Below are 12,759 nucleotides of genomic sequence, written 5' to 3' on the forward strand. Positions count from 1 at the left end.
GTTGCAAACGCAAGCAGCTTAGGGTACGTAAAGATCCAAAGATCTTTAGATGATGTAAAGATTCATAGGGGACTTCTGACTTTCAACCTGGGACGCCTTACTGCTGGCTGAGTAACTGTTCTCATACAATTTTACAGGGATTACTAGAGGTCAGGGAATGGAGGCAGGTGCTGATGTGTGTGTATGTTGTGGGGGTTGTCCAAAAAGGGAGAAACACAAGAAAGCCACAACTATATAATCAATAACCTAATGTGTGCTTTTTATATAAAACTGTATTTACATATAAACTAAAATCTTAAATTACACCTAATCTGATATAGCAATATCAATATCTGTGTTCTTTTTGTCTGCATTTACTTGCTACCTCTGTTCTTTTACTTAAGCTCCTTTATCACATTAAGTGTCTTATAAGTGTTAAAGAATTGTACTTTTTAAACCCAATCTAACAGCCTATCTTTTAAAGGAAGAATTCAGCCCATTCATATACATTTGTTTTTATTCTTTCTTTTTTTTTTTTTTTTGAGATGGAGTCTCGCTCCCATTGCGCAGGCTGGAGTGCAGTGGTGCAATCTCAGCTCACTGCAACCTCCACCTCCTGTGTTCAAGCAATTCTCCTTCTTCAGCCTTCTGAGTAGCTGGGATTACAGGTGTGCGCCACCACGCCCAGGTAATTTTTGTATTTTTAGTAGAGACGGGGTTTTGCCATGCTGGCCAGGCTGGTATGGAACTCTTGACCTCAAGTGATCCACCTGCCTTAGCCTCCCAAAGTGTTGGGATTACAGGCGTGAGCCACTGTGCCCGGCCTGCTTATATTCTTTCTATCTGACTTCGTGTTTCTCACTGATTTTACACTGTTGTTTCATCTTTCTTCAGCTTCCCAATTTGATCAAGTTGCTGTAAACTCCCTATTTCCTCTTGTTATTTTGGAAGTTTTATTTAACTTTTCTGTTTCATCAGTGGTTACCTTCCTTTTCATCATCTCAAAAGCAGACACAGATTTATTTACTATTATTTGAAAACAAGATACCAATTACCCCCAGAATAAAGTATCTCCCACATAGTGATGCTCTACTCTGAACATTTCCCACAAAGATGAATACTTTCTGGGCTCATTCTCATTCTGTCTCTTAGGTAAGTCTGTAAGAATGCCTGCATCCTCCCCACAAACCTTACAAACACCTAGCGCTGACTAAGATAGTCTAGAATTTAAAACTGAGCTATTATTAAAATTCCTCTTTGGGTATGTCCCTTCTTTTAAAAGAATATTACATATTCTAGTCTATGTTTATCCATTTGGGACTGATCTTATACATATATGCGTTAAGTGTGGGCACATCTATAAAGAAAGACAGAGAGCCAGAGAAAGCAGGAGGCACCATGAAGGAGTATGCACATGGCAGGGTTTATAGCTCACTACTTTTCCCTCCTCTCCTCTTCAAATTTCTGTTGTAGTTCATTTCTTGTATGGTTAGAGTCCTTTTCTGAATTATTTTCCTCAGACAGAACTCTCGGGGAAATATATCTCTGAATTTTATGTATATCCCCAAAAGAAAGGTTAAGCAATAACTTGGCTAGATACATGATTAGGTTGTAGTCTCTTTCTCCCTGTATCCTCTCATCAAACTAGACATTATTACTGTTTCATACAGTAAATATATATTTATATTTACCCTATACAGACCATTTTCTTTACTCATCTCTTGCATTTCAGACCTTCCACCTGGAATTCACATTCCTCTGGTTGAAGTATATCCTCTAGAATTTCCTTGTGAGGATCCGTTAGTTAAAATTCTCTCAATGTCCACATTTCCAAAAGTCTTTATTTCACCTTCATTTTTGAAAGATATATATGCTAGGTATAAAATTCTAGGAAGTTCTTTTCTTTTCTTTTTTTTTTTTTTTTTTTTTTTTTTGAGACAGAGTCTCGCTCTGTTGCTAGGCTGGAGTGCAGTGGCACAATCTCGGCTCACTGCAACCTCCAAATCCCTGGTTCAGGCGATTCTCCTGCCTCAGCCTCCCAAGTAGCTGGGATTACAGGTATGCACCACCATGCCCAGCTAATTTTTGTATTTTTAGTCAAGACAGGGTTTCACCATGTTGGCCAGGATGGTCTCAATCTCCTGACCTCGTGATCTGCCCACCTCGGCCTCCCAAGGAAGTTATTTTCTTTTATTGCACTGAAAATGTTATTTCACTGTCTTCTGTTTTCCACTTGTTGCTGCTGAGAAGCCAGCTGTTAGTGTGTCAGTCTTTTGAAGGTAATCTTTTACCTGTGGCCGATTTTAAGTCCTTTTCTCTTTTTTTTTTTTTCTTGCAGTTTCACTAGGATGTGTCCTCTTTTAAAATTTACTCTACTTTGGATATGTCAGAATTCATGAATCTATGAATTAGTTTTTCATCAGTTCTGGAAAATTTTCAGCTAGTAACTCTTCAAATATTTCCTCTGTTCTATCCTTCCTCTTCTCCTGGAACTCCAGTTATACATACACAACTAAAACTTCACACACTATCCTCCACATTTCTTCACCTGTCTTAACTTATTTCCTGTCACTGTATTTCTGTGCTACATGTGACCTACTAAGTTTTAAATTTTTCAATTACTGTGTTTTCATTTCTTACAATTCAGTTTTGTTCTTCATAAAATTTGCTATGCCACTTTTAATAGTTTCCTATTGCTTGCAGATATTTCCTGGCTTACCTTTTATTTCTTTACCTATAGTAAGCATACTTGCTTTATAATTCATATCTCATAACTCATCTCTGAGGGGTGTGAGGGTCCATTACTAGGCTTTTTTCCCTGCTAGTTTTTCCTTGGGATGCCCTGTCACCTGGTGGATTGACTTTAGCTTTGACTGACTGCTGCCTGCTGCCCTTGAGCAATTATTTATGGAGATCCTCTGCAGGCAAAGATGAAGCTGTCTTCCTCTGGGGAGGATTTATATCTGCTTCTGCCAGGCACTTAGGAGTCCTACTCATCCAGAAAACTTGAAACTAAACTCATGGCTTGAGATTTCCTGACTGCCTTGCTTATACTAACCAGGGCTACAAATCTGCCCAAGGGTCGGCCTTATTTAAGTTCTCTCTGTATGATTCCTAAGGCCTCATTTGCAGCCAGCTGACCAAAGCCCCAAGCAACCTTCTGGCTTAGAGAAACCAACAGATTGAAGCTGGGAGTGGAGAGAAAGAGAGCTGTGTTTGGGTTGCCTTATTTCCAGAATCCTTGAACTGGCTTAAAAAGTTGCATGTATACATGTCAGCTTCATAACAATACATCCTGTGGTATAATTTTTAGTGAATATGCCATTAAAGGAGATTTTATTATGTTTAGATGACTCTAGCAGGCATAGTTTTGAGAGACTAAGAATATGAACTGTTATAGATTAGATTAGCAGATTACAAAGTTAAACCAAACTGTAAAACAAGGACAGTAATTTTTTTTTTTTTTAAGTACGACTGAGGCAGGTTCTCCTTATGTTGCCCAGGCTGCTCTCAAACTCCTGGGCCCAAGGAGTCCTCCTATCTCGACCTCCCAAAGTGCTGGGATTACAGGTATGAGCCACCACGCCCGGCCAGACAATTTTTTTTCTTCAAATTAATTCAAAGCTTTTGCTGGGTACTGAACTGAGATAAAATAATTTCTCAAATTGAATTATACTTGTGTAACAAATAAGTGAGTACATACCCTTGTAAATCCAGCAGCAATGAAAGGCATTACGGACAACTCGTCTCTATCCACCCTTCAAAATAACACAGTAAAGAACACAGACATAGTTTTTATCAATTGCATCTCACCTCTTTTACTCTACTAATTTAAATAATACTTCGTTATGTAATGAGCACTTTTAGATGAGTCAGATTAACATACAAACTTAAAGGATAAAGTTGAAAACTGTTTTCTGTTTCAATTTCACATTTAGCTTTTTGGAATTATATATGATAATACTTGAAATACACAAACTACATTAATGGCAGGAATACAGGAGTGTCCATATATCTTTTTAATATATAAAATTTTTAATTTAAACTAAGTTAAATTTACTCCTATTTTCTTCTACTTCCATGTTTTTTTTTTTTTTTTTTTTAATTCCTTTCTCCCCTACAGCTCAGGAAAAAACTTTAAAGGACACAGAAACATTTATTCTATGTATAAAAACATATAAGCTGAATACTTGCCCTTCTCCTAATATATTTCTCTTCTTTCCTTACCTCCAATTTAAAGACAAAACCTAAGATTCCCCCATTTATGGGTAATTCAAATCCTCAGAGATATCTGGAGTTAGAAGGCCCTAGGAAGATACCCCTGGAAAACATTCATACTTTTAAGGAATGGAATTCTCTCATAGTTTGCCTGTTTCTAAAGTGAAAGGCAGTTTAAAAATCACAAAAATCTAGCATGAGAGCAGAACGTCCTTCCAGGAAGTTAACCGAAGAAGCAAAATAAAATAAGAAAGAATAAAGAAGAGAAGGCCACACTACAAAGGGGCATGCCTGACACAGCACGCAAGCTGTTATTTGGCCATCTGTTAAGAGCAAGTATTACACTGACACCTCAATTTCAACATTAAAAAAATGAAAGTTTACCTGCGTACTACACCAACAATAACTGTGTTTTCTGAGAGTTTTGATGATCTGATAGACCTTAAAAAAAAACACAAAACTTTAAAATAAATATAAAAATAATCCTTAAAAACCAAATATACTTAAACAATTACAACAATTGAAGTTGGAACAGGGGTAGAAGGGAGAGTAAATGATCCTCTCACTCTGAATTCACTCACCTTCTCGCCTACTTGATCTTTCTCTCTTTTGGGGGCAAACTCCCATTCAGTGGACTGTGTTAACTAGAACAATTATGGAGTATGAATTAACAGTTAACTAAGATGACATGCAGTCTACTTGTTCTGAACTTTGTTAACCTGCATTGTTTCAGGCGGAGTACTTTCCCTAGTCTGTGCTTACATGAAAGAAGCCGTTGGTCTCTTCTTCCAAAGGAAAATGCAAGTTTATGTCTATTACCACAAGGTGATGGCTATGCTTACAATGGGGATAAGGGAGCCCAAGGGCTGGCTCCACTGCATTCTAAGGAGCACAAAGGATGAAGAGTTACTAGGTAAAATGGAGGCTAAATAACCAAAAATAATCCCAAACTAGGAAATGCAAGATATTGTAATTGGTCAGAAAGAAGAGCATCAACCCCTCATGAAAAGGTTAAGAACAGAGGACTCGTCTAGAAAAGTACAAGAGACTGTTCGACTAAAGTTACCCAAAGAGTACAAGACTTCCCATACAGAGTGAATTCAACCCTGCAGAAGCAGCTTTAGAGGCCATGGGGAATGAAAATACAGTCAAAATATCAGAGCAGAAATAAATGTGACACAGAGTAGAAGAAAGAAAAGAAGTGCTCCACTGGAAATATGCAACAGCTCTGAACTCATCCTACACTGGGAGAAGAAAGCAGGCTCTAGAGAAGAACAACTCCACCGGAGAAGAAAGGAACTCACCCCAGACCCAGAGGAAGATGACTCATGTTGGAGAGGGACTCTAAAAGGAGGAGAATGTAGAGGAACATAACCAGACTGCCCTAGTCAAGTCGAAGGTGAGCTGGCCTCCTGGAGAATGTGTCTAGGATGGCACTGAAACCAGTCAAGACTGACTGCATTTGCTTCAGCTGTTAGTTCAAGGAATAGAACCACTTCTGAATCACAAAATCCAGAAAATAATTTGAGTGACTAGTTCTCAAGTCTCCCAAAGATGGTACACAACATAACCATTCCAGATGCGTAAGAGATTCATCATGCCCGACGGATGCCCCCATCTTTTTGAGACAGGTTCCCATTTGTCACCAGGCTGGAGTACAGTGGTGCAATCACAGTAGTCTTGACCTCCTGGGCTCCAGCTATGAGTAGCTGGGACCTCTGGCACAGGCCACTGGCTAATTTTTTTATTTTTTGTAGAGACGAGGTCTCACTACATTGCCCAGGCTTGTCTTGAACTTCTGCATTCAAGCAGTCCTCCTGCCTTGGCCTCCCAAAGTGCTGGGATTACAGGTGTGAGCCAGCACACTCAGCCAAATGCCCCCGCCCCAGTCTTAGCAAACTTTTCTGTAAAGGGTCAGGGAGTAAATATTTTAGGCTTTGCAGGCCATATGGACTCTGTCACAACTACTCAACTCTACCATTGTAGCACAAAGGCAGCCACACATAATACACAAATGAATGGGCAAGACTGTGTTCTCCTTTGCCCATTCTTGCCTGTAGGCATTCGGGCTTCATTTTCTTATGGAATCCAGGTTGAGAAAGGCTGAATCTAACAACACATGCAGAATAGGCCGGGGTAGGGAAGTTGCTCAGGAATGGAAAAGCAGCTCTAGGGACCAGCCAGTCTCTCTCATGCTCACCTCTTCCCCACCCCCTCAACATCCCTGCTTTTCTGTGTTCACTCTGTACTCCTCTAGCGTCCACCTGCCTATCCTCTCCAGAGGGAGCCAACCTAAGGGTGCTGCATGGCTCTGCCGGAAGACCCCTTGCAGACACGCCACCTCAGGGCTTACTGGCCCAGTGTCAATCTCCAGTTCAACCCTGGTCCGCCTGACTGGGGAGAGCAGGCAGGCTCAGCTTCCTGGGGAAGAGCTATGGGAACGGCTGCTTAGGCCTGGAGGGGTCACTGGCACAACAGACCCTCACAGACACAGCTAGTGCACTCATCACACCTGATGACTAATACTCATCCTAACACTGATCTCAAACAGGGAATAAGGCGTGACTCACAAATGGTATTTTCATCACTTCTAGTGACACTGTATCTGTTCTGTGTTTACATTTCCATCATATCACAGAGATTTGGAAGGAGAAAGGGCAAATTTAAACATGTAGCCATTTCAAACCAGCTTTCAGCTTTTTAGAAGAAAAAATCAAGATGGGAGTGATGTAACGGCAAGTAGGCAAGCATGTAGGTGATCTCAGCAGAAGCTTTGAATGAATTACTCCTATCTGGAGACACAAGAATGAGAAGCACTGGGTTAAGGATAAAGTGGAAGGGAGGACCTTGTTTACCTGGAGATAAGCCCTTAAAAACAGCTCTAAAGCTGTATAAAAAGGTAGAGACATACTGGGAACTTTTCTGGTGCATATGAAGGAAGAACGGGCTAGAAAACAGAAATGTCACGAAACTGAGTTGAAAAATAACATCCTTGCATTGGAATTCATGAAAACTAGGAAAGAAATTACTTGGCATTATTGAAATGTATACCTGAATGTTCAGGAAGTCAGAATTCAAGAAGGTCACGAAAAAGATGGAGTGCGATCCTGTAGCATGAGATTCTGAAAGCAGTGTAAGTACTCTGGGAAGTCCCCACCCACCCCACTTTTTTTTTTGAGACAAGGACTTGCCCTGTCGGCCAGGCTCGAGTGTAGTGGTGTGATCATGGCACACTGCAGCCTTGACCTCCTGGGCTCAAGTGATCCTCTCACATCGGCCTCTCAAATAGCGGGGACCACAGGCAAGTGCCACCATGCTTGGTTTATTTTTTGATGTTTTGTAAAGATAGGGTTTCACCATGTGGCTCAAGCTGGTCTCGAACTCCTGGGCTCAAGCAATCTGCCTGCCTTGGCCTCCCAAAGTGCTGGGATTAGAGGTGTGAGCCACCATGCCTGGCCTCACTGGGAAAGTCTTAAAAGCATGCTACTTGGCTTACCATTGGGAATCATTTTGGCCACACAAGATAGAAAACACCAGAGAAGAGTGGTTTAAATAGTATCTGTTTCACACATCAAAAATGTGCAGAGGGAGACAGTCCAGGGCTGCCATGGACTCTGCAGGATCAGGAACCTAGCTCCTACCAGTGTTTCTCTACTATTGTCTGTACATGAGGTTTCTTCCTCATGGTCTAAGACAGATAATGAACACTAGCCATAATGACCACATTCCAGATAGCAGGAAAAAGGGAATGCTCCTTCCCTAAGGATACGTTCCAGAAGATACACATGATAGGTCCATTGGCCAGCTGTAAGAAAAACTAGGGAATGCAATCTATTTTCTAGGTAGCCATACACCCAGCTACACATCAGAGATTCTGCTAATAGGAAAAGAATAGAAATGGATACTGGGGGCAACTACCAGACTCAAGCTACTCTAGGCAACTACAAATAATTCTGATAATGGTCTCAACACAACACTGGAAAAAAGACCACATAATGGAGGCTCACTATAAGAACACAGCCCAGCCCTTTAATGAGTTAAGTTTTACAAAAGTACAACTCCATTACTTGTGCTTTGCTATTTTTCTCTGCCATGTGGAATGAGTTTCAGATGAAAAAGAATGGGATTTATAACGGTATAAAGGATCTGCACACCAAGGTGAATCAAGAAATTGTATAAAAGCATCTGGTGCTCTGAGTTCAATCTTGCTTCTGCATTCAACATAGATTTTAATTCTGTTAATGCGTTTTGGGTTTTCAAGTAGTACTTTTTTTATTTCCTCTATGTCCCTTTATGAGACCTTCCTTTTATTAGAGACCTACTCCTGTTGCACCAATACCACTGCACCTCTTCTGAGTCCACTAAGCATATGTCTTCAAAAGGTTCTACAGTGTCTTATAAAAAGTAATTTTCTTAGTCTTCAGGGCTATTCTTTCCCCTCTCATTATGTGGTGGCACTTTTCATGGGCCCCCCTTTTCATCCTGTTTACACACCCTTGAATGCAATGCGCATCTATGCAGGCTGAGAATTTGCCAACAAAGAGGGTCACAAGAGTTTCCTTAGCACCTCTTCACTGAACCCTTGGTGTCAGCAGCTGTCCTTCTCTTAGGTCTGGGCTGTAGAGCACATCAACAAGCACAGTTCGGGCTTGGAGAACACTGCCAGCAGGCATGCACAGGTCTGCTGCAGAGCGGGCTCCTGGCCTGTTCTCTGATTCTCAAACTAAACCTGAGAACTGATGCAATTTGCTGTTTTGAAACTGCATTATGTGGAGAACTGTCCTCAGGTTCCTTATGCCTCTGTCCCTTCTTAAAACAGTAGGAAAAACCATGTCTGTCCATATCCCTCTCTTCTTTACCTTGGGTTTCTGAGTAGATGCAGAAAGTAAAGAATCAGGGGGCAGCAGGGATGGCAGGGGCTAGAGTGCAGGCCTCTGCCCAGCTCATAAAGCCTTGCTGCTCTGCTGGGGCTAAGTCATCTGTTTCTCTGGTCAGAGCAACTCCAGCACCCCAGGCTTGGCAGAACAGAGTGGGAGTAAAGCAAAGCCTGTTTCCACTGCCTTCCTTTATGGCCACTGGTATTTCAGCTTCAACGACTGAAGTGTGCGAGGCACAGTTCAGAAACAGGCTTCGTTATTAGTCTCCACGGTGTGACAGATACAGTAGAGATCCCTATCCTTTTCTGTTCTCTCAGCTTCTGACCTATCATCTTATCTTTGTGCGTTTTTATTTATTATTGCTGTGGTCAATTTTTGTCTCTTTTTCCCTCTTCATGGGTTTTTTGATAGGAAGTTGGGAGGAGACATTGATATCAAGTGCCACAGTGGGAATATGAAGCCATACTCTGTTAGGAACTACTGGATGGCCTCTAGCAGCCTCACAACTGATTGATCTGCCTCATCTCCTCCAGTTTTCTACTCCATTCTCCACTTGGCAGCCAAGTGATTTTTCTATCCTGCTCGACACTCTCCTGCGCAGAATATATCAGTGTTTCAACTACCTATGGGGTAGAGTCCACAGCCTTTGGCTCAGCACACAAGGCCTTCATCATTTGGTTCACGTCTGCTTTTCCAACCTCCCCTGACACCCACTCCACATCTGCCTGACCAGCAGCCATCTAGCACTGAGCAGAGGTGCCCGGATGTCCTGCCTGTTTCTACACATGCTGCTCCCTCTACCTGGAACATTTTGTCCACCTTTTTTCCTTTCAAAACTCCTGCTCATCCTTTAAGATGCAACTCAAGTATCCTCTTGCGAAGCCCTCTTTGACAAAGGCACCCACAACACTCTGTGTAAACCTCTTCTGTGGGCACTTACAAGCCTATACCGAAATCACTCTTTCCCTGCTAACTAAAGTATTAGCTCCTCAGAGACAAGAAGCACATCTTACTCATCTGTGTAGCTCTAGTACCAAATGCAGTGCCCAGACCTGAGGAGACTTGCAAAGTAGGGTTCCTAAACTGGTAGATTTGGAAATATAAGAGACATAGAATATTTGCTGTTAGCAAGGCATCTCATAAGGAGTGTAAGGAGTTCCAAATGCCCCCAACAGAGAGATATAGGTGAATGCTAGTCATTTAGACAGATCAACAACCGATGAAAAGCTCTTCATAGGCAGTGTTGATTAGGTATCCCAAAAGGGAAGATGAAGAGAAGGACAGAATTCTGCAGGGCTAAGGTCTCAAGAGCCATGTATGTCAGCTCAGAGACAGGGCAAGCTGGTTCGGGGATGGGGAGCCTGGAAAGATTTCTTGAACCGTCCAAAGTGGGCAGGCATCCTTAAAGGGATGATCTTATGGGAGATAAGCCAGGTAAGGGCCAGAATGAAGACAAAACTGATTAGGAAAATAAATCAGGGTCTGCTCTTGCCTCTAAAAAACTCACTACGATTAGCAAAAGGACCCACCCCTACCCCAAATTCTCACCCAACAAGATGGAGATGACGTGGTAGAAAACAGCTTGTGAGAAACACTTGAGATTCTTGGCCAAGGCTGTTATGTGGCCATCAGGAAAGAAATGTGATCGGGGATTACATTTGTAAAGGCCTGCTCTCTCTGGCTAGCACAGTGGAGGGGACTGTTCTGCTTACTCGTCACTGGTTCCCCCAAACCTAGTGTGAGGTTTTCGGTTCTGGAGCCATGCTTACAAGGTCTATCAATCAGAAAAGGGTACTCAGGGGAAGCACCCTTGATGCGGTGGAAATATGAAACCAGGATCTGTTAGGAGCCACTCATAGCAGTAAGGGTGTGCTCAGTTCAGAAAAGAAAAGATGTCTGAGCGGGGACACAATTCCTGTCCTCTAGTGTTGGAAATCCATTCTGGGGAAGAGGAATAATAGATCTGTTCTAGCAATCCTGTGGGCCAACTGTGGACAAAGTTGGGTTCAATATAAAGCAGAGCTTCTAAATCTCAGGGTTTCACTTAGTGAGCCCCAGGTCCTGAGGAGAGGCTGGATGGAGAGTGCTAGGCACTTCATAGAGAGGCACATCTGACATTCTCTGCTTCTCTAAAACCATATATTAAAGCAATCCAGTTCCCATTCTTTACTTTAAAACTATATAAAATTGTTATTTACATGATGAAAGAACTCTGATTAACTATAGTGCTTATGGAATTTGGTATTTGTGTGAGTTTTTAACTAAGCATATAACATTACTTTTTTTCATTGAAATATTTCAGATCCTCTAGTCTATAAGCTTATAAAAGACAAGAACTTCATTTTATAACTTTCAGTCTAAAACATTCTCTTGTACACAGCTCAATAAAAATCTGCCGAATGAACTAATCCTATTTGTTTAGAATATCCCTAAAATGTATAGCAATAGTACATTTTCTTCCCTTAAAAAGTGGAACATAAAGTTAATGTTATGTTTCTTTTACCACAGTTTTTAACAGTGGAGCATAACCAATACAATTTAATTTTTCTTTTACAATACAAGATGCTCTAGTAGTCACCTTTAAAAGTATGAACTTCCATTGCCTAGCACATACCTGTGGCTAAGCTTGGGCCTGGACAAGACTGGGAAAGAGGCCAAGTTTTCTCCAGCCCCTCACCCTGTCCTCCCTTTTCTATCTCGACAGCCATTTGGCCCACCTTAGACACCTCTACTGCCTTGCAACATTCCACCATGACTACCAAGCACCATGTAATTTAGGTATCATCTTCCCTTCCTCTGAGTGGTATCTATTCAATGTTAGGGATAAAAGGGATACTGGAAACCAAGTGTTCCAAATTTACAGCTGAGCTAAAACATCCCCAGAGAAGGCAGATTTACCCAGAGACAAGCAGCTATCCAGGAAGAGCCAAACAAGGACCTGGACCTCCCTCTTTCCTGGCCAGAGCTCTCTCCATTTCTCTTGGGCTGCAAGCCCCCATGAATGTGCTGGGTGACTGGCCAGACGACATGTCAAGAAATCTGGGGTAGGGTGGGCACAGTGGGGTGGCTCACACCTGTAATCCCAGCACTTTGGGAGGCTAAGGCAGATGGATCACTTGGGGTCAGGAGTTCAAGACCAGCCTGGCCAATATGGTCAAACACTGTCTCTATTAAAAATACAAAATTAGCCAGGCATGGTGGTGTGCGCCTGTAATCCCAGCTACTTGGGAGGCTGAGACAGGAGAATCCCTTGAACCCTGGAGGCAGAGGTTGCAGTGAGCTGAGATCGAGCCATTGCACTCCAGCCTGGGTGACAGAGTGAGACTCTGTCTCGAGAAAAAAAAAAAAGAAATCTGGGCTACAATGATAACGGCTTATTGTGAAGTCAACCAGATTGAAACAGATGAGGAACACAGGCACATTTCAGGCACTAGATCAAGGCCACAGGAGAAACTACTGGAGGCAAGTCATGGAAGGGTAAACGCTATCTAGTCTGACTACCAGGAGTGTGGAGTTCTCACCACCAAGGAAACAAACCCATGTTGACATCACCACATAACCCACAAATAATCTTTTAATATGTTATCATTTGCTTGTCACCTCAATTTTTAACCCACGGGTTTTTAATCTACTTAGCTTATATCTTTTCTCTCTTTTAAAAGTCAAGATTTTAAATGTCCTTAAA

The 12,759-nt window shown here is 41.9% G+C and overlaps 1 protein-coding gene across 1 annotated transcript in view; it reads right to left on the reverse strand.

Moving 5' to 3' along the window:
* PDE8A (phosphodiesterase 8A) overlaps positions 1-12,759 on the reverse strand; it is a 159,774-nt gene that overhangs the window by 58,811 nt on the left and 88,204 nt on the right. Inside the window, exons 4-5 of the mRNA XM_003268462.4 lie at positions 4,582-4,638; positions 3,683-3,737 (exon numbers count right to left, since the gene is read on the reverse strand). Coding sequence (XP_003268510.1) covers positions 3,683-3,737; positions 4,582-4,638 — 112 coding nt within the window. The remainder of the gene's footprint in view (positions 1-3,682; positions 3,738-4,581; positions 4,639-12,759) is intronic.

Source organism: Nomascus leucogenys, chromosome 6, assembly GCF_006542625.1.
Source record: "Nomascus leucogenys isolate Asia chromosome 6, Asia_NLE_v1, whole genome shotgun sequence".
In the NCBI taxonomy this organism is placed as follows: domain Eukaryota; kingdom Metazoa; phylum Chordata; class Mammalia; order Primates; family Hylobatidae; genus Nomascus; species Nomascus leucogenys.